Source organism: Leuciscus leuciscus, assembly GCF_965113295.1.
Source record: "Leuciscus leuciscus genome assembly, chromosome: 19".
Lineage (NCBI taxonomy): Eukaryota > Metazoa > Chordata > Actinopteri > Cypriniformes > Leuciscidae > Leuciscus > Leuciscus leuciscus.
In genome coordinates, this window is record NC_138743.1 from 4,458,148 (window position 1) to 4,479,487 (window position 21,340).

Consider the following 21,340-nt stretch of genomic DNA (forward strand, 5'->3'; position numbering starts at 1 on the left):
GGCCACTACTGAATATGTGATTTGACTGAAAGGGTTTTTAAGACTGACAAAAGTTAAATTTTATTCCTGATTTGGTGAACTCTGGGTGAACAGGGTAAACATTTGAACTAATAGACAGTTTTCTGAAATGTTTCGTTTCAATATGCCAATGATCTAATTAAATATGCGCTAATTTGCATAAAGCTCCAGAACAGAAATCTGAACATTGGGTTTAAAATTTCAAAAGTTTCATTTTGTTGACATTAAAGGTTTTTAAGGAAGTGGATTTTGGATCTATTTTTATAACTCTAAATTATTATAGAAAATACTGTCAACAGCCAGAAAAAAATAAATGTTCACCATATTTTTTAGAAAGTATCATTTTATATAATACAGGTGAATGAAGAATGAAAAAACCCTGCTGTAAAAACCTTCCGAAGATAAAGTTTGGTGCATGCAAATCTGCAGAAGAGGAGATTTCTGAAGAGAAAAAACATGTGTTTTCAAGATATGTTTTATAATTGAAATCTAAATTGAAGTGCAATAAAATAACATAAATGCACATTTTGTATATTTTCTTTGTACGAGTCTTCAAGATGATCATGTTAAGTAAGCTTGTCCATGAAAAAGCAACGGCCTTGCCTTCAGAACTAGGCTATAGTAAATAAGCCATGAGAAGAAACACTTAAACAACAATGAAACTCACTAACATCCATCAAGCATTTAACTGACTGTTTAGACATAAAAAGCATCAATCCCTCGATGAGAAATGATTTCACAGTCGCACAAATCATCAATTATAGTTCAGCATTCCAGACAGATTTCCATGATCAATCCCGGCCACAGGGGGCGCTAAAGGAAAACAGAAATCCCACACATCAATGCTGAGCATTACAGCGTTACATAACCACGGCAGATTTTAATTGTGCTCCTCATGGGTGATGGAGTTAAATCTAGTCATATTACCAGTAGATTAACCCACACAGTGAGATCCAGATGAACACAGCAAAGAGCTGCACGCTATTAAATCATGACTTATCATTACCATGACCAACTTCTCTTCTTCATTCCTTTACAAAACTTAAAATAAAATAAAAAGACTAGTCAGTTGATGTTTTGAGGAAAGAGAGAGTCAAACAGATGTTCTTACCGCTATAATATGTAGCATGACAGCGCCGCTCTTGCGTTCGGCATTGGTGAAAACATCATCTGGAAATTCACGGATGGCTGTAACAAACACAAACACACATTTGCATTCATGCATTTGATCCAAGGCTTGTTGTGGAGTTGCTGTGCGTTTGCTGGGGTGTTCTAGGTCAATGTTTCAGTAATCAGTTTTATTAAGAGAATTTCACGTTGTGCACCACGATTCAAAACAACTTATCTGTCCCTCATCTTTTATCTAACAAACCTGGAGGAATTAATAACTTATTCATGAATGTTGGTGATGCATAAACAGAGGAGAGATTTCCAGCTCACAGCGAGACGGACTGGAGAAAGAAGACAGATAAATGCCATCAGAAAGGACTAACTCAGAGACGAGAGAGAGAGATAAACATGGGCTGGAAGGGTTTCTGCATTCAGGCGGGTTTGAAAGGCCACTTTTGACGGCATGTTTGCATTGGTTGTCCTCTTCACATCTTTTGTTCTCAGATGTTTTCCAAACATATCATTGATATCTGAGGTTACAGAAATGATTCGTTCAGTCTGAGCTGTAAGTGCAAATGTGGGAGTGAATGTGTGTGTGTGTGTGTGTGTGTGTGTGTGTGTGTGTGTGTGTGTGTGTGTGTGTGTGTGTGTGTGTGTGTGTGTGTGTGTGTGTGTGTGTGTGTGTGTGTGTGTGTGTGTGTGTGTGTGTGTGTGTGTGTGTGTGTGTGTGTGTGTGTGTTTATACTCAAGCAGAGAAGATAGACAGAATATCACAGATTGAGTAGCGTACTGCATACTGCACAGTATATACTGTAAACTATGCATTGTTTTCACATGACGTCAACATTGCATGTGTAATCCAGTGTGCATCTGTGCATCTCAGTTTTGTCATTTATTTACTTATTTATTCTGTGCATCTCAGTGTATTTATTTAGCGGATCTCAGTTTTTGTTTAAAATTTACAAGCAATTTCTGAATGAAAATTGTTTCCAAGTAAATCCTATAGTTATCATTTCTGAAAAATTGCAGTTATTCTTCATTTTCAATTAGATTCTATGTAACATATACAGCAGAGCGCACTGATGACACACTGGATCCCACAATGCAATGCACCTTCCATTTTCAGTGTGACAAATGAACAGGAAATAAAACATTTGACACTGACTCGTATTTGATCAGGCTACTGTTTAAAATGTTTAGAAATGTATAATGTGTATATTGCACTGTAAAAAGTAATACGCTATATCTAATCAATACAATTGTGGCAACAGATTACAAGCAATATTATTAATTAAATTTAACAAATTAGAATTGAGTAATAATTAATCAAATTAATTCCTTACATTTTTTTTATTTTATTGCCAACATTGAAGACACGTGATGTTAACAAGCAGAATCACTGAAGGAGAAAAACTTAATTGTAAGTCACCATTATGGTGACCAGTGTGTGTTTTAGTTGGGCTATTTACCCTTAAACCGTTGACTTTAAAATTTTGTTTCGCTGCTGTACCTGAGTTATAACAGCCAGATGAACAACGAGAAAAGGTGATCTGATGGTGTTGGTTGTGATTTAACATAATCATTATTTCACAATCATTCGACCTGAATCTCTGAACTCATATAGAGCCCAAATTCTGAGTTAGGTTTACTTTATTAATTATAGCAGCTCTGTCCTTGTACAGCATAATATTTGTAACCTTTTCAATGAAATCCATATGATCAAATCAATTTAAAAAAAAAAAAACTTCAAAAAACTTTTTTATGTAGGCACACACCGACATCAAGAATTCGCGTATGAATCTCAGCAATGGTGACAAACAGATCACCTCTGATCATAAGCTCATTATTTATTCATGCAGCAATGGGAGCCATGAATGAGTTTTGATTGGTGGCACCCAGAATGCACTGCAACATGCTTTATAATTGTCACCATTGTTGAGATTCACAGGCTGATTCTTGATGTCTGTGTGTCTAAAAACTAAATCAAAACAATTTTTTTTTTTTTTTTTTGTATATGAGACATGTTTAAGAAATCTTTGGATTACATTGTAAAAGTTCAAAATATTATGCTGTGCAAGAACAGTGCTGCTATAATTAATAAAGTAAACCTAAATTGGTAAATTAGGTTCCCAAGTAAATTGGGATCTTTATGAGTTCAGAGATTCACGTCAAATGATTGTGAAATAATGATTATGTTAAAACACAACCAACACCATCAGATCACCTTTTCTCGTTGTTCATCTGGCTGTTATAACTCAGGTATGAGTTTTGTCTCACCTACTACTAAACAACAACAACAACAACAACAGAGTAAAATACCGCTGTACGCTTATTCCATTCTGAACATTTACATGCACATATATGCAATTGGCAGATGCTTTTAACTAAAGCTAGACTGAAGAAAATTTGGTGTAGGATTTACTTGGAAACAATTTTCAGTCAGAAATTGTTAGTAAATTTTAAACAAAAACTGAGATCCACTAAATAAATAAACTGAGATGCACAGAATAAATAAATAAATTACAAAACTGATATGCAAAAATTAAATAAAAATAAATAAACAGCTATAGGAATGACAAAACAGATGCACAGAATAAGTAAATAAATGACAAAACGGAGATGCACAGAATTAATAAATACTAAATTAATAAATAAACAATAAAACTGAAATGCACAGAATTAATAAATAAATAATAAATAAAATAAATGACAAAACTGAGATGCACAGAATAAATAAATAAATAAATGACAAAACTGAGATGCACAGAATAAATAAATAAATAAATGACAAAACTGAGATGCACAGAATAAATAAATAAATAAATATATGACTAAACTGAGATGCACAGAATAAATAAATAAATATATGACAACACTGAGATGCACAGAATAAATAAATAAATATATGACAAAACTGGGATGTACAGAATAAATAATTTAATAAACAAATAAACATCAAAACTGAGATGCACAATATAAATTAATAAATGACAAAACTGAGATGAACAATATAAATAAATAAATAAATAAAAGAGCTACAGTAATGACAAAAAATAAATGCAGAGAATAAATAAATAAATGAGAGAATTGAACTGTACAGTACAATTAAATAAATAAACTGAGATTCATGCACAGTATGAATAAATAAATAAATAGACAAAACTGAGATGCAGAGAATAAATAATTATTAAACAAATTATTAAACAGAATTGAGATGCACAGAATAAATAAAAAAATAAAAAAATAAAAAAATAAAAAAATAAATAAAAAAATAAAAAAAACTGAAATGTACAGAATAAATAGATAAATAAATAAATCTCATTGGTATTGTTTCAAGGTCAAGTTGAGTCCATTGCACACTGGGATACAGCACTTTTCTCTGGTTGTGTGCTGAACAATACAGTGAGTCATTGAGATATTCACTGCATTCACATAAACTGCACAATAACCGCGCTGCTGCAAAAAGTATTATAGTAGCATGCTATTCCGACCACGGGGATAATCCTGATAATGCAGCAGGACGTCATTAGAAATGCCAAAACATGCGAAAGCAGCCCGGCCCTCACCATGAGTCAACACTGTGCTCAGCCGGCTCTAAGAATAGCAGAGAGTCAACTCCTGCACAGGTGAAGGTGACTTTAATGCTCCATTTCATCACACATGCTCTCACTGTAGCTTTACAGTGCGTCCGAAGGGGAACACATCAATATCCCTGGTCTGAAAACACGAGCGAGGACAGCGATGCAGTGATTAGAGCTTCATCTTAAATGATCAATAAATCCTTCCTCCGTCTGTTTTCACACATTTACAACCGTGCTGAACAGAGTACTGTGATTATGTTAATGTGATTAAGCTCGTAATTAGAGTCACAATAATCACGGTGAAATCCACAAACGGAACAGCTTTACATGACAAGGCCTCATGTGTTTTTTTAGGAGCATGTCCAGCAAAACAAAGGACAGCAAGTGCCCTTGAACCAGTGAACATTTACCATTTAAAGCAAGCTAATGAAAACACTAGTGTTGTGGGTTGGTGTGTCGCGAGTGAAAAGCAAGAACAATGGCAGAAAACAACACTTTTCATAGCAAATGATTGAAAAATGACACAAAGCATGTAAAGAGAATTGAAAGAGGCGTTCAAAATGCAAACTACAACTCTATTCTTTCTAATTCTGCAGTATATAGTGCTTATAAAAGTGCACTAGCATTAAAAAATTAGGGGTTGATACGATTATGCACACCAGAATGCATTTATTTGCTCAAAAATACAGTAAAAATATTATTACAATATCATTACAATTTAAAATAACTGTTTTCTATTTGCACAGAATAAATAATTATTAAACAAATAAACAACAAAATTGAGATGCATAGATTAAAAATAAATAAATAAATAAATAGACAAAACTGAGATGCACAGAATAAATAAATAAATAAATGATAAAACTGAAATGTACAGAATAAATAGATAAATAAATAAATCTCACTGATATTGTTTCAAGGTCAAGTTGAGTCCATTGCACACTGGGATACAGCACTGTTCTCTGGTTGTGTGCTGAACAATACAGTGAGTCATTGAGATATTCACTGCATTCACATAAACTGCACAATAAACGCGCTGCTGCAAAAAGTATTATAGTAGCATGCTATTCCAACCACGGGGAATAAATTGTACAATATCATTACAATTTAAAATAACTGTTTTCTATTTGAATATACAGTATGTTAAAATGTAATTTATTCCTGTGATCAAAGCTGCATTTTCAGCATCATTACTCCAGTCTTCAGTGTCACATGATCCTTCAGAAATCACTCTAATATGATGATTTGATCAAGAAACATTTATGATTATTATCAATGTTAAAAAACAGTTTGTGTCCAGCAATTTTTTGTGGGAACGGTGATCCATTTTTTTCAGGATTCGTTAATGAATAGAGTTCAAATCAACAGAATTGATGTGAAATAGAAAACTTTTTTAACATTATAATTGCTTTTACTGTCATTTTTGATCAATTTAAAGTGTCCTCTTCTTTCACAAATAAATAAATAAATAAATAAATAAATTCTGACCCCCAAACTTTTGGTAATGGGAAATTGCATTGTGTTCACAATATTATACTATTCTGTAAACAATATTGAACACACTGCGTGAATTGAGTTATGTCACTAAATCAAGCATTTAAAACAAATAGCTTAGTTTTATGCAGCAAACATTGTCACTGCAGATTCACGTAATGAGTGAAGAACATGCTTTGAGTGTTTTCTGGACTGTAATAAACACTCATCAGAGGTTCTTCATGTGTGTCTCCTGAGACTCAGACTCATCTGTGTTCATCACGCCGCTAATGCGAATCAAGCGTTCACAATGGGTCAGTGTGGACGCGCGCTTCTCCATTGCGTCGTGGTTAACGTGCACGCCTCGCTCGTTCACGGACGTTTGACCACAGTGTTCTGGCTCACTGCGTCTCACAAGATTACAATCATCGCACGCAATTTTGCTAAGCGTGAATATTCCGTCTGAGCATGCTGGGAAGATCGCGTCAGCTTCCAGTAATGTGAAGATAAGTGTCCTACACATGACATGACCATATGCTGAGCGAGAGCCAAAGATGTCCAGATTATCAGTTAGGAGGAACATGCACTTAAACAAAGCATTCGAGATGAATCAATGCCATGACCTTGGACATTTCTTTAGCAATAATTAGTGATCAATATCCCTAAACCTGGTTCTGTAACTCTTTCTATTATAAATCAATGGGTTTGTAAGTGCAATTCAAGTTCTGGTTGCTTAGAAAATCAACATGTAACTTGATGATTTGCCGCATCGTTCATAACAATGAAGTTTAAAAGTTAAGTTGGATGAATTTGACATGCTGTCATGTTAGAACAGGGCCGGCCCTGACCAATTTGCTGCCCTAGGCAAGATTTTACCTGGCGCCCCATGCATCACAGCCCATTTCACCCTGTCATTGTGTTCATGATTTAGCATATATGCATATATATATATATATATATATATATATATATATATATATATATATATACACACACACACACACACACACTACAGCAGAACTGTTTCCAACACTCATAATAAATCATCATATTAGAATGATTTCTAAAGGATCATGTGATAGACCGGATGTCACATGTGACACTGAAGAATGGAGTAATGATGCTGAAAATTCAGCTTTGCATCACAGAAATAAATGATAATTTAAAGTATAATAAATTGAAAACAAATTATTTTAAATTGTAATAATATATCACAATATTAAAAAATGTTCTGTATTTTTGATCAAATAAATGCAGGCTTGATGAGCAGAAGAAACTTCTTTCAAAAACATTAAAAATAGTAATGTTTCCAAACTTTTGGCCTGTACTGTATCCCCCAAAAACTGCACAACTGTAGAGTAAAACATTAATAAAAAAGTGATAATAAAAAATGCGTCTTAAAACTGACATGATTGTACAAAATCACAGTCTGGGGACTCAGAACTCAGAACAACTGCTAACATTAAGTTTAAGGTAAAAATAACTGCCATGAAATTGTAGTATCTTACTCCTATGCAATAAATTGTTCATTCACTACATCTCTTTACCTCTGTCTTTATCCTCTTCTCTTCTTTTTGGCACTGTATCTATCGCAGACTATGCTCATTTATAATGTGTCATGTAAATTCGGCCTTCCGTCACAATCAGGAAACTTTCACCGTGTCTAGAACTGGCGCGAGCTGCCAGGCCCGTTTCTACGAGCTGTGTGTTAACAAAAGCAAAGCTGTCTACATTGGATGCGGCGTCGCGCACGCTACACAACAAATTACCAACAACTGATCGCGCGCGCGCTCTGTTTCTGACGCACTTCAAGCACTCGATGGGCGGGGGAAGATTGAAGAGCCGGATTTTTTTTTTTTTTTTTTTTGCTTTATTTGGTAGTATTTCGAATGAATGGTTTTAAAATAGTAGCCTATTATAAAAAAAAATATGTAAAAAAAAAAAAAAAAATTCACTCGTTCACTCATTCTGGCGCCCCTATGGATGAGTGGCGCCCTTAGCATTTGCCTATACCGCCTATGCCGCGGGCCGGCCCTGTGTTAGAATATAATGCAATTAACGTCTGATCCTGTAGTATTTCAAAAGTATTTGCGTGTTGCGTAAGCGAGATCAGTGGATGGGACATCTGTTGCAGACTCATGTGTGAACCGACACAAGCTCTTTACAAAATCAAAAGGCTTACGGAGAAATCAGAACTGCATCTGCACAGATAACAGAATGAGTTCGCAGTGCTGGACGCTTAATGAATGTACTTACAAAACCAGAACATGTTGCAAAAATACACATAAAATGCTTTATATGATGAAATGTACATTCATTGTAAAATTATAATATTTTGTTTTAATATGTAATATACAAAATATAATATTACATAATTTATATAATTCATAAATTAAAAAAGAAACTATACAATAAATAATAATAATATATAAGATACATAGGCTATATAAGAAAAATATATATATATATGAAAATAGAAATAATAAATGAAATTATACTAATAATGATATTAACCATAATTGTATTATTATATAATTAAACTTGTAATCAATCATTCATTAATTTTAATCACAATTTTACAAATATTATTATGTAATTATTATTTATTTTAATTATGTAATATAATTTTTTATATATATATTTCTTCATCATATTATTATTACTATTATGTATTATTATATTATATTATATTATCCATAATTTACATGTTCATGAATTATATTAGACCTCTTTGCAAATGAAGTGATGTCTTTATAAAGAAGCAAGGCTTTAAATATTCACAATCCATATGTTTTAAGTATTATTTTAACACCATATAAGTATAAATAATAAAGCTCAGGTTTAATACAAAAATGTCAACAGAGCAGTGTGTGTGTGTGTGTGTGTGTGTGTGTGTGTGTGTGTGTGTGTGTGTGTGTGTGTGTGTGTGTGTGTGTGTGTGTGTGTGTGTGTGTGTGTGTGTGTGTGTGTGTGTGTGTGTGTGTGTGTGTGTGTGTGTGTGTGTGTGTGTGTGTGTGTGTGCGTGTGTGTGCGTGTGTGTGTGTGCGCGCGCGCGCGTGTGTGTGTGTGTGTGTGTGTGTGTCTGTGTGTAGTGTGAATCCAGTGAACTTTGAGTGTCATCAGCAGAAGAGGCCAGTGCAGAGAAATCAAACGGCTCAAGTGTGTAATGAACTAAATAATGAAGTAATAGAGCAGAGAGAGAGAGAGAGAGAGAGAGAGAGAGAGAGAGAGAGAGAGAGAGAAGAATGACTCAGCTTAATTCACAAATAATCTAGAACTTCATATTCATATAATACAAGTTAGAACCACATAAATCTAGATTATTTTACAAACTAAAAATAATTCCAGAACCATAACATAAATGAATAATAATTGTAGCTAAAAAAGCTTTTAATTATTCTTAATCATTGGTTTACCGTTTTTAACCCTGGGTTAAAGGTGCTCAAAGCGATGTTGGGTGAAGTCACTTCTTGTTGACGTTCGAAGTATTGTCAAACAAAACGGAGGCTAGCTCGACCCTCCCTCCTCCTCATCCCGTCCCCTCCCCCTCCCTTCCGTGCTTCCTGAAACAGCCATGAACCATTTAGAAAAACAAACTGGATGTACCCTGTCCAGCAGAAACAGAGCCTCCTGAATGTGGGATTGGAAGCCCTTCTGCCGGCGGAGTTCTCGACACCTTTTGAATGCTTTTCCGATGTAAATTCGGGACTTCGCGTTCCTTCTCCTTTTCCCTATTCTTTGTTATTCGTTCATCGGAACGTCGTCTCTTTGGTCGTGTGTCGGCCATATAAAAATTCTCAAGAATATACATTTTTAACGTTAGTCGTTGTCGTTGTCTAGGACATCTCTCCTCTAGCTAGCTTCCCTCTTCATGCTTCTCTCTCCTCCTCTCCCCACACCCCCCCTTCATGTGCACGCGCACTAACCCCCCCCCCACCCCCACCCCCAAATCATTCTTGTCGGTTATTGGCTGGAACACTGTTTGTTATGTTTCGCGGTCCAGGCTGGGCCAGTTTGTTTTCCTTGCCGTTTGTGAAGCCTGGGCTGTCTACAGAGATCGCGTTTCTTTACAGTGTGTTCAGGGGACAGGCAGCTAGCCGATAGTGAGAAGATGTTTGCTGTTAGTGACAAAAAAATGTTTCAGCATAAAAAATGCGTGACTTCGCTTAGAGCACCTTTAAAGCAATGTTGTTATTTTGAAAAGGGGTTTGCACTGCTTTAACCACTTAAGTGGAGTTATGAAGCTCAGCTCCAGGCCTACAGTATAAAACAGTGCAGTGCTAGAATATAACAAATCATAAATTAAACATTTGCCTCATTAATATTCATGAGTTTAGTACAGTCACTGAAGCTCGCGTGTTTAAGTGTCATGCACATATAAGCAAGTGATTAAATACGGTCTCAACACACTTAGTATGAAACAAAGTATAAATTCGAGAGATTTTCAACGTTACACTGTCAGCGCACTAAAACCCTTTTCCAAGAAGTTTCGTCTCTAAATTAATCAGATAAACTCACTAATGAACAAGTCCAGAGCCATTCCTAGTATAAATGCACATAATCTGTGCTCTGAAATGTCTGACGGTGGGGGTTAAAGGACACACAGTTGCTCTGTGCTCAGACTGATGACTCCAGGCTTTGTGACGCTGACTCATCACTGACCGGTACCAGAACAACTGCCCTCAGTCTCATCGCAAACGAAATGTGTTTCTCTTTTTCCGTGAAACCAACTTTTTAGGCCAAAAGCAGCTTGTTAAATGCGCAGAGTATATCCACACAGCCCTGACTTACATAACACAGAGCAAATACATCATTTCATAACACAAATCTGCATACAGGACCATACGACTTACTACATGACGCGAATGCCATATCACTTCACACTCTCTGTAACCATTATTTACATTATTATACATCCACGTCTACCTAGGAATACGACGCCTATCACTGTATGATCACCGTGATTTTGCCAAGTAAGAATCCAGTTCCTGGATCAACATATTTTGCTGATCCTGGAACATTTCAGAACAAAAATGTAATCCTAACCCTATCCTTACCCCTAACCCTAACATAACCCATGACTTATCCCTTAAATCAGAGGGAAATAATGGGTGAATAACACTGATGTAGAAGCACCCAACCCTGGTTGTAAGTCTAAACTTGACATAAACTATAAACTTGTCCCTCCGATTTGATTGGTTGTTTGGAATGTTGTTCCAGGATCAACAAAGATGTTGATCCAGGAACATGTTGTACTTGATGAAATCAAATTCACCATCACTGTATACATATATAAGCTCCTTCAGTATTATAAACAGCTATCGGGTTTCTCAGGAGCGAATTACCCTCCTCCCTCCCCAGCTCCACCTCTCGTCAGTCAGGATTAGGCATTTTGATTCCCCTTGAATCAGAATAAATTCTCGAATTATGTTGTACATTAAAATATTGACATATTTGCAATAAATTATTGTTGGTTCTGTTCTGTTTACCCTATTGCTGCTCTTATCCATGCAAGGCTGCCCAGAACAGAACCATACCGTCAATCCTAACTATATGCTAATGGTCATTCGTATTTGACGATAGTGGTCCTGACAGAAATAAAATACTACTTCATTTGCCCCTTTATGCCCATATATACACACTCACAGGTCACTTTATTAGATACACTTGCTAGCACCGGTTAGACCCGCTTTTGTCTTCAAAACTGCCTTAATTCTTCGTGTCAGAGAATCAACAGGGTGCTGGAAACATTCCTCAGAGATATTGCTCCATATTGTCATGAAAGTTGCTGCAGATTTGTCGTCTGAACATCCATGATGTGAATCTCTCGTTCCTCCACATCTCAAATCTGCTCTACTTGACTGAGATCTGGAGACTGTGGAGCCGTTTGAGTTTAGAGACTCACTGTCATGATCAAGAAACCAGTTTGAGATGATTCCCAGCAAACACAGAACGTTCCCCTAACGTTCCCGTATTGGTTATTTTTTGGGAACCAAACAAGAATGTTCTAGGGACGTTCCCTGTAGGTTATTTTAAAAGGAACGTTCCCGGAACATTCCCCTAACCTTAAGGGAACCTCTGGGAACGTTCTGGGAACATAAAATTGTTAGCTGGGTTTGAGCTTTGTGACGTCTGTGTTATCCTGCTAGAAGTTTCCATCAGAAGATGATTCACTGTGGTCATAAAGGGATAGACATGATCAGCAACAATACTCAGGTCGGCTGTGGCGTTTAAACAAAGCTCAATTGGTACTAAGAGTCCAAAGTGAGTCACCCATTACAGCATCAGCACCTGAACCGCTGATACAGGACAGGATCATTCATGCTTTCATGTTGTTTTCACCAAATTTTGGCCCGAACATCTGAATGACAGCAGAAATCCAGACTCATCAGACCAGGCAACGTTCTTACAATCTTCTTGCACCACGAAAATGAACATTACATTTACACGTGATATTTTAGCGGACATTTAAAATTCCTTAGAAAACACTCGAAAGACCCTAGCAACATGATGCAAAGCTTAGCGACAACACACGCATGGGCAAAAAGCACACAAAATCAAGTTTGATATTAAAGCTGCATTGTCATAGACGACATAAAACACGAAAATGAGGCCATGAAGAAGGTGAAGAAGAGAGAAACAGGATCTCATCACCGTTTGCACTACATGCTGAAGAAGAGAAGGAAAGAGTAAACTGTAATCTTCAGAGATTACAAGATTTCCAGCTTGTAATCTTGTCAACTGGCACACTGCAACTCAGATTGAAAACTTAGTGGCAAAAGTACGAGGTGAGAAAGACAAACGGAGAGCTGCAGATTCAGAGGTGCGCCGTCACTGGAGTTTCACAGATAAGCGTTTTTATTTCAGAAATATGTCGACTGGAAGGAAAATCCTGAGTTACTTGAAGCCAGCTTCTCCTGTTCTCTTTGCTGGATGATTGAACAGTCAAAAAATAATTAAAAATGCAAAAGTTTTAATGTTAAAAATAGCTGACCTGGAGCTCACGTACAGACAAAGATGAACAAAACGTGACTCTTGCTCTAACCTCAAAACCTTCTTTATTAGCATTAAAGGCTGAAGAACCTTTTTTTTTTTAATTGCACAAAAATGTCTTTGTAGTGGAAACATTTTCATTATTTTAATAAAGGGGTGGTGTAATGCCCTTTTCACAAGATGTAAAATAAGTCTTTGATGTCCCCAGAGTGTGTATGTGAAGTTTTAGCTCAAAATACCCCACAGATATTTTTATATAGCATGTTAAAATTGTTCATTTTTGAGGGTGAGCAAAAACGCACCGATTTTGTGTCTGTCCCTTTAAATGCAAATGAGATGCTGCTCCCGGCACAGAGGGTGGAGCTTCAAGAGCTTGTGTCATTTTACCTCACACAGACATGCACTGGAAATTTCAAAAACCTTTAGCCTTTTATGTTCAAACCGAAACCAGAAAGATGGAGAGACTCAAGAAGAAGAGACAACATGTAGACAACATTTCTGAATGGTTAGTTGGTGAATTTATGTAGCTTATGTGTAGTTATCTTCTAGTCATTGATTAGCATATTCTGTCTTGATAGTCTATAAATCGTGTTCCGGGGGCGGGGTTTATGTTAATTTTAGGGTTGGTGATGTCACTAACCCCGGAGGAATGTCATGTAGTCTCTACCAGCCGTTTGTTGTAGTCCTTAAAAAGTAATTTCTTTTTGCTTTGAACTTTGAGCGTTGTAACTTTCCAGATGTTGTTTATGCTCAAACAGCAACATTACACACCCCTTTAAAATGTTCTTCACACTAAGAAAAAAATACTTTATTTGATAAACACTTTTTGTTATTCTGGTTGAAACTCTTTTCACATCCTGAAAGCAATCAATAATAGAAGTCTAAATATTAAAGTCCCCCTGTAGTCAATAATTTATCACTTAAAACTCATCTTTGATCACCAAAATGACATATTTAAAAGTTTTTTCCTTCATGCCTTAAAATAGCTTGAATGTAACTCGACACCCATGCCTCATTTAGTATGCGCGGTTCTATAAATATGCAAATGAGCCCCGCCTCCACTCACTCACTCAGTTTAGAGATCCACTCGCTGACGATCACACGTTGATCTGATTGGTTGCAAGGTAGTTTGTGACATCAGAAACACCAGCGGTTTCAAGACTGTCTTTGGTTCACTGCAGTTTTAAGGAGAAAATACTCAGCAATGCTGTCAACTTATGAATTTACACATGGTTTGTCTTAAAGCATATTAAAAACACCACATAGACATATAAACAACATTAAAAGCTTGATTTTCACCACAGGGGGGCTTAAAAGCATGTACATTTAGTATATCTCAGACTCGGATTTACGCATTTATATGTCAACACTATCAATGCCGAACTTCAGAGCACTTCCGAGCTCTGAAAGTTGTTTACGTTCATTATAATTGTAGTGTTATGTGCATCGAGACATGAGGTAATTTAATGCCTCTCATCTCTGTTGTACGTGTTCATGTGTTTTGAAGGAAGCGTGGCTTTAGAGACGCTCTTGAACTAAGGGTGGGATCTAATGCTTTCAAAGCTTGCTCACTATTGCTAGCTGAACTGATTGCTGAAAAGTTCTTCATTGAACCAAAAATGGTTCTTCTATGGCATCACTGTGAAAACATTTCTTTTTAAGAGTGCTAGTTGCATTTTTATGATTATTAAGGATCATGTTGTTATCTTAGCAACTTTACATTTTCCGTCGGTCTTAGTACACGGTTTAACTACAGAAGAGTCAAGTTTTAAATAGGAAAAATATTGAAACTCTTTGGTCATTTTGAAAGAAATGCTACTGGACTCATCAGAATCAATGGTCTATGCTAAGCTATGCTAAAAGTGGTACCGTCAGACCCGGAGTTCGGCTGAATGGATTCTAAAACGGTAAAACTCAACTGTTTAACTCTGGGGGAGTTGTAAAATGAGCATATTTCCGAAAAAAGTGGAGTATCCCTTTAAGATGCGTTTTGGTCAATCGCATCACAAGTGGACGACGCTAAATACAGGAGTGTAAAACGGTTTGAGCTTGTCCACTTCTGACCACTTCCAGAGGTAGATGAAAACACATTTGACCGGATTGCTTTTGCAATGTAAACACTCATGAGGTCGAATGTGTTCAAACAGCCACAAAAGACCGTCTACTCTCCTCTTACTGACCTGATGCATAAACATTATAGGAAGAGCGCTAGCCAGACGGGATTTAAACTCTGTCGACTGAAGACTCAAGTTTGGTTTGAAGATGAAAAACGTACCAAACACAATGTTCTCTCTCCATTCCTGGTGTCTAACACACACTCACAGCGTTCGGCTGGTCTTGAGGCTGTCAGAGCAGAAACTAAAGCTGATGCTCTCCGTGTGTTTCTCTGTGTTCTCCAGTCGTGTTCATATGTAAATTGCGTGAGTATATTTCATCCATTATATCGGAAAAAATCAGGACAGAAGTGGATGAAAGTGGACAAAAGAGACGGATTAAAACACCAGGTGTAAACGGGTATGCGTCTCCCTTGTCTGTGATCCGATTGACCAAAAGACATCTTAATACCAGGTGTAAACAGGGGCTAACACAGGTAAAATTACTTGAATATCCTTGAATATGCTTGAATATACTTGAATATGCTTGGAAATGCTTGAATATGCTTGAAATGAAGTTCCACAGTCATAAAGACGAGCGACATCAAACACCTCAGTGCAGATTCGCTTATAAATTATGCCTGACTTAAAATGTATAAAGCTGAACAAACAGAACATCCACAGTTAAAATTAGATATTTAATTTGGGTTTCGAAAGAATTTAATGAGAACAACCGCAGTCGGAATAACATCCGTAAGTCCGGGAAAGAGTGCACTCCGAAGAAAACGAGTGTCAGCTAAACGCAGGCCTTTCTCTCCGGCCCAAAGCTGATTAAAACTTCCACAAGTGAACAGCAAAGTCACATTAAACCTTAAATCTCACTGGAGTTACAAAAACAGCCTGACATGGAGTTAAAATCTCGTCAAAGCTCTTACTGCACACTTTAACGAGCTTCTGTGAAGTTTTCCATCTGCTGATTAACCAAAAACTGAAGATAATTCCTGGTTGGTCATTAGTGGCGTCTCAAAGAACCTAAATGTTGAAAATTAGCATGTGTGCTAAAACACCCAAGCAAATGCATATGGTTCGTCCAATGTAATTGTAATGTCTATGTCAAATAAAAAATAAATAAATGGGGAACTGAACAAACTGAAAACAGTGAGCTGGTTGTAAAATGGCAGCCATTGTTGTGAACGAATCACTGAATAATTTTAAAACTACAATTTATTATGCATTAATGTATTCAACCACTTTTTCCGTGACGTTGGTTCCAGAAGTATTTTTCCCATAGAGATTTTAAAAAAGCATTATAAGTCATGAACCAAACCAACCAGCTACAAGGTGAATCCCAACACTACAAACATTGATTTGAAGCAAAACTTTTTTTTTTTCACGACTGTGAGCTTTAATGAGGGAAAGAACTACTCTTTCCCTACTCTTTCCCATGAAGCATTGAGAATGACATAATTGAATTAAAGGGGTGGTTGAATATGATTTGACTTTTCTAACTTTAGTTAGTGTGTAATGTTGCTGTTTGAGCATAAACAACATCTGCAAAGTTACAACGCTCAAAGTTCAAAGCAAAGGGAGATATTTGCTTTTAAAGAAATTGCTTTTTAAGGACTACAACAAACGGCTGGTAGAGACTACACCACATTCCTCCTGGGTTAGTGACATCACCAACCCTAGAATTTACATAAACCCCGCCCCCCGGAACGCGATTTATAGATTATCATGACAGAATATGCTAATCAATGACTAGAAGATAACTACACATAAGCTACATAAATTCATCAACTAACCATTCAGAAATGTCCTGTTACTTCTACATGTTGTCTCTTCTTCTTGAGTCTCTCCATCTTTCTGGTTTCGGTTTGAACATAAAAGGCTAAAAGTTTTTGAAATTTTCAGTGCATGTGTGTGTGAGGTAAAAGGACACAAGCTGTTGTAGCTCCGCCCCCTGTGCCGGGAGCAGCAGCTCATTTGCATTTAAAGGAACAGACACAAAAACGGTGTGTTTTTGCTCACCCTCAAAAAGTGACAATTTTAACATGCTATATAAAAATATCTGTGGGGTATTTTTGAGCTAAAACTTCACATACACACTCTGGGGACATCAGAGACTTATTTTACATCTTGTGAAAAGGGCATTATACCACCCCTTTAAAAGCCATTGAGAAATATAAAACTATTAATTTAAAGATGTTTATTACATCTACAGAAACAATATATTTTAATTTAGGCAATATATGATGAGATGAGATGTCACCTCACCTGGCTCTGTGCAGTTTTTCTCCTCCGTCACATTATCGGGTGTCGATGACATCAGCCGTCGCCCCCAGTGGTCATGTGATTCCATATGAGACTCCTCCGCAATCATGCCATGACCTAGAAAAACAAAACATCGGTCAAATCACTACACAACGAAGAAAGAAAGATATATGGGTTTGGAACAACATGATAAATGGATAGGTTTTAATTTTTGGGTGAACTATCCCTTTAAATAGCACATTTAAGACTATAACTCTCAAAAATAAGGAGTTACTTTTATCATATGTTTGATTATGATATGAAAAAGTAGTCTAGGAACTGAACATAATGACTCGTTTAAATATTTTTTGATGTGGTAAACAATTTTTTTACATGTATCACATTTAATTTTTATAAATATCTTATTCATATTAATCTAAATATTAACCATAAATAAATATACAAATTAAAATATTAGATTAAACTAGTATATAGCGCTTTATACAGCAGCTTAGCATTAATAAACAGGAAAATAATGTTGTAAAATCCATCAGTTATGAAACAAATTCAATTGTAGCTGTAAAGCTTCTCTTCAGAAAACAGTTTAGGTCAATGTTGCAAAGTTCATCAATTATGAAATGAGTTTAATTCAGCTATAAAAATCTCTACAGAAGACAATAGTGTCATTAACTCAATGTTAATTCAATTTGGTTCAATAACAGTATTGATGTTGCAAAGTAAGCATCATTTTTCTTCATATTTTATTCTCATTTGTTAGTGTCAGTGCAGTTGAATCAATAATATTATTGAATACACACCAAAAAAAAATGCCAGTAGCGCAGAAATGTATTGTCAACACCGTTCTGTGATTTATCAAGAAAATATCTTAGAAACTGAAAAGTTCTAGCATATATTTCTTAGTATTTCTCCCACAGCTTCACTATTATTAAAGAGAGACGCTGCCAGGGAGAATTAATTCACACGCAATCGCTCTCTCACTAATGCATTCATATAAATGTAATCTTTACTGTGTCTGCACTTTATCTGGATCTGATTTAGAACGAGCAGAAATCTGTGAGAAATATAACGACCAAAAGACAAAAGAACTGATCAAAATAAGCTGTTATGTCAAATGCCTTAACATTATGATTAATATTATAACTGTGAACAAGAAAACACGCGTTTGAGACTCGGCTCGAGGTTCAGGCTTATTTCTTCATTAATGACGTCATCAGCGACTAGTCGACGTCTTATAATCGACTTTATTCACATAAATGTAGACTTAAAAAAATCTGAAGTCGTATAAATATTATTTATATTATTTTAAATACTAACCATAAATATTAAATATTGTTTCTACCACCATCAGAATAGAATTATACACTGCTTAATTCAACGCGCAAGCTACTATACAGGCCTAGAGAGCTGAACCTCATTGGCTTCAAAGTATTTGAGTGACAGCACAGAATCCTGCATGATCCCGCCCACTGAATGTTCATTTTTCAGGCATAAAGTAATAACACAGAAAACTTTTTTCTTTAATGTGTTCTACTATAAGATAAATGAATCATTTTCTTTTCTGAATGAGTGAGCGGCGCCGGCAGCGTTTGCTCCACGGCAGCTTTTTGGTTCAATCACAGGGTGTCAATTAAACTAAACCGGCCTAAATTCAGCCCAAAACGCCTGTCCTGAAAGGCTGATGAGACACTCATGGACTACCTGACTTGCTCCAGGACAAAGCCGTCTCACAAAAGAACTCAATTACAGAGCTCTGGAACAGTTCAGAACAAGCATGCAAAGAAAAGAGAGCGTTTTCACTTTCCAACCTTGTTTTGATCGGGAAAAAATAAAACATAAAATGAGGAAAAATAGGGACAAATAAGAGTGACAGTATAGCTTTTCTTTTCTCCTCAAGCTACAAGAAGAAAACAGGATCTGCCTGATTCAAAAGGGAGGACTGCATATATTCCCTCTGTCTTTGATCTTTCGTTCCTGAACCATTATAAAGGCTCTGAGTCTGACGTTCACAAACACACACATGCTTTCAAGTTATTGTCAAGAACAGACATTCATGTTTCTGACGGTAAACGTCGTGCGTCGAAACAGATTTACTATTGTCTGTACGGTATCAGTGCAGAATAATCTTTTAAGCTTCTTGTTTTTACTGTAATTAACGTCTTTGTGTTTGATGCAGAAGGCTTACATTTAATTTGAGCATTACTTTTCGGTGTGAGCCACAGGCACGAGTGATACCTCAGATCGAGCGGCTTGTTTGCGCTTGTCTAGATCAGACTTTTCACTTGGTGGATGATAGACATGCAGACGAAACCCTCACTGAAGGAGGGATCCGAGTCACATCGAGACATTTGAGGGTTTTGACTTGGATCATTAAGCAGAAACTAACCCAGAAACACCCCAGAACATCTGCATAACAACACCCTGGCAAACACCACATTATGGCGGTGAATTATGCATGCACATTTGGACAATTGTAATGATTTTTTAACCAGATTTGGAAGGCTGCTATAAAAGATTCAGATGAATAAATCTTTCATGAAATCTGAACACTCGTGTGTCTGTGAACACAAGATCAGCCCAGGACACACTGTGTGACGACATTCAGCGTGCAATACTTCACTTCACAGAGGCAAACAAGTGAGCAAGAAGTCGAAATTATTTCGAATTTACAGTATAAACAGGAACTGATTGTTTTCTTAATTAAAATGTAATTATTGAAACATTCTCAAACTGCTGTCCTAACAGTGATGTGCTCACATGTCACTTCTTAATGAACAAATGTTAACTTTGTTTGGGGGGAGAATCAATTGTTAAAATACTTGCTGTAACAGCAAAATTCTTTGTTATAATAAATACAAACTGGAAAACCGGGTTAAACGGGATCTATTATGCTCTTTTACAAAGTCTTGATTTTGTTTTTGGGCTCTACTAGAAGAGGCTTTCATGCTTGATTGTTTTTTTTTGTTTTTTTTACATATTCTCCATTGTTCATATTCTCATATTTCCTACATATTCTCCTCTCTTCCCAGTCTGTCAATAACGCTCTAAGAATGCGTTTCCCACACAACACCGTAACTCGCTGTTTAACTATAGTATGAAGCAAAGTTGAAGAAATCAAGCTAGTCAGAAGACTGTATTGTCGCAAATTGGTTGTTCAACCTCACGCACGTGGTGGAGTAATAACTACTTTTAATGAATCTGTTTGAGATTGAATTAACACTAGATGTTTAGCTATAAATGACAGACATGGCATCTGAGGACTATTTCTCATTTTTCTCAGTTATTTTGCTTTATTTCCAGATTCAGTCATAGGCTCGTTCACGTTCGCACATGTGCACTCTTCAAAAACGGTGCTTTAAATCTCTTGACAAACTAAAAGACGTAAATTACATTTGAATGTATTCTAAATAAAAGATACAGATTGCACTGAATGTCAGCTTGCTTATTTTGCTCAAGATAAGGATTTATTGAGTCCACATGTCATACAAACTAGAAACTACTCTTCTAACCACAGGTCGACGCTGTCGTTCCAAACACACACTTTGCGATGCTGTTTGCAAATGTTCGTTGGAACGATGGTTTCGGGAAACACAGACTCGTTGAACTATGATGATAACGACGAAACTTGCGACCATTGTTGGCTAACGATGCTTTCGGGAAACACATCCCTGTTTAGTTCCTGTCTCAAGAAGCCCCTCCTTCTGAAAAGCACACTGTGCTCTGATTGGTCGGCTGGATCAGTGTGTTGTGATTGGTCAAGCGCTTCGAGTGTGTTTGGGAAATGTCCCGCCCCTTACCATAACC

At 36.4% G+C, this 21,340-nt stretch overlaps 1 protein-coding gene across 3 annotated transcripts in view; it reads right to left on the reverse strand.

Annotated features, from left to right (window-relative positions):
• The window catches only part of slc24a4b (solute carrier family 24 member 4b), a 48,150-nt gene that overhangs the window by 24,866 nt on the left and 1,944 nt on the right, over window positions 1-21,340 (reverse strand). For all 3 annotated transcript variants that reach the window (XR_014200172.1, XR_014200173.1, XM_082147213.1), the window contains exons 2-3: window positions 17,543-17,656; window positions 1,130-1,206 (exon numbers count right to left, since the gene is read on the reverse strand). Coding sequence is in view for 1 of the 3 variants with exons in the window: in XM_082147213.1 (XP_082003339.1) it covers window positions 1,130-1,206; window positions 17,543-17,656 (191 nt within the window). In the remaining 2 variants the exon portion in view is untranslated. The remainder of the gene's footprint in view (window positions 1-1,129; window positions 1,207-17,542; window positions 17,657-21,340) is intronic.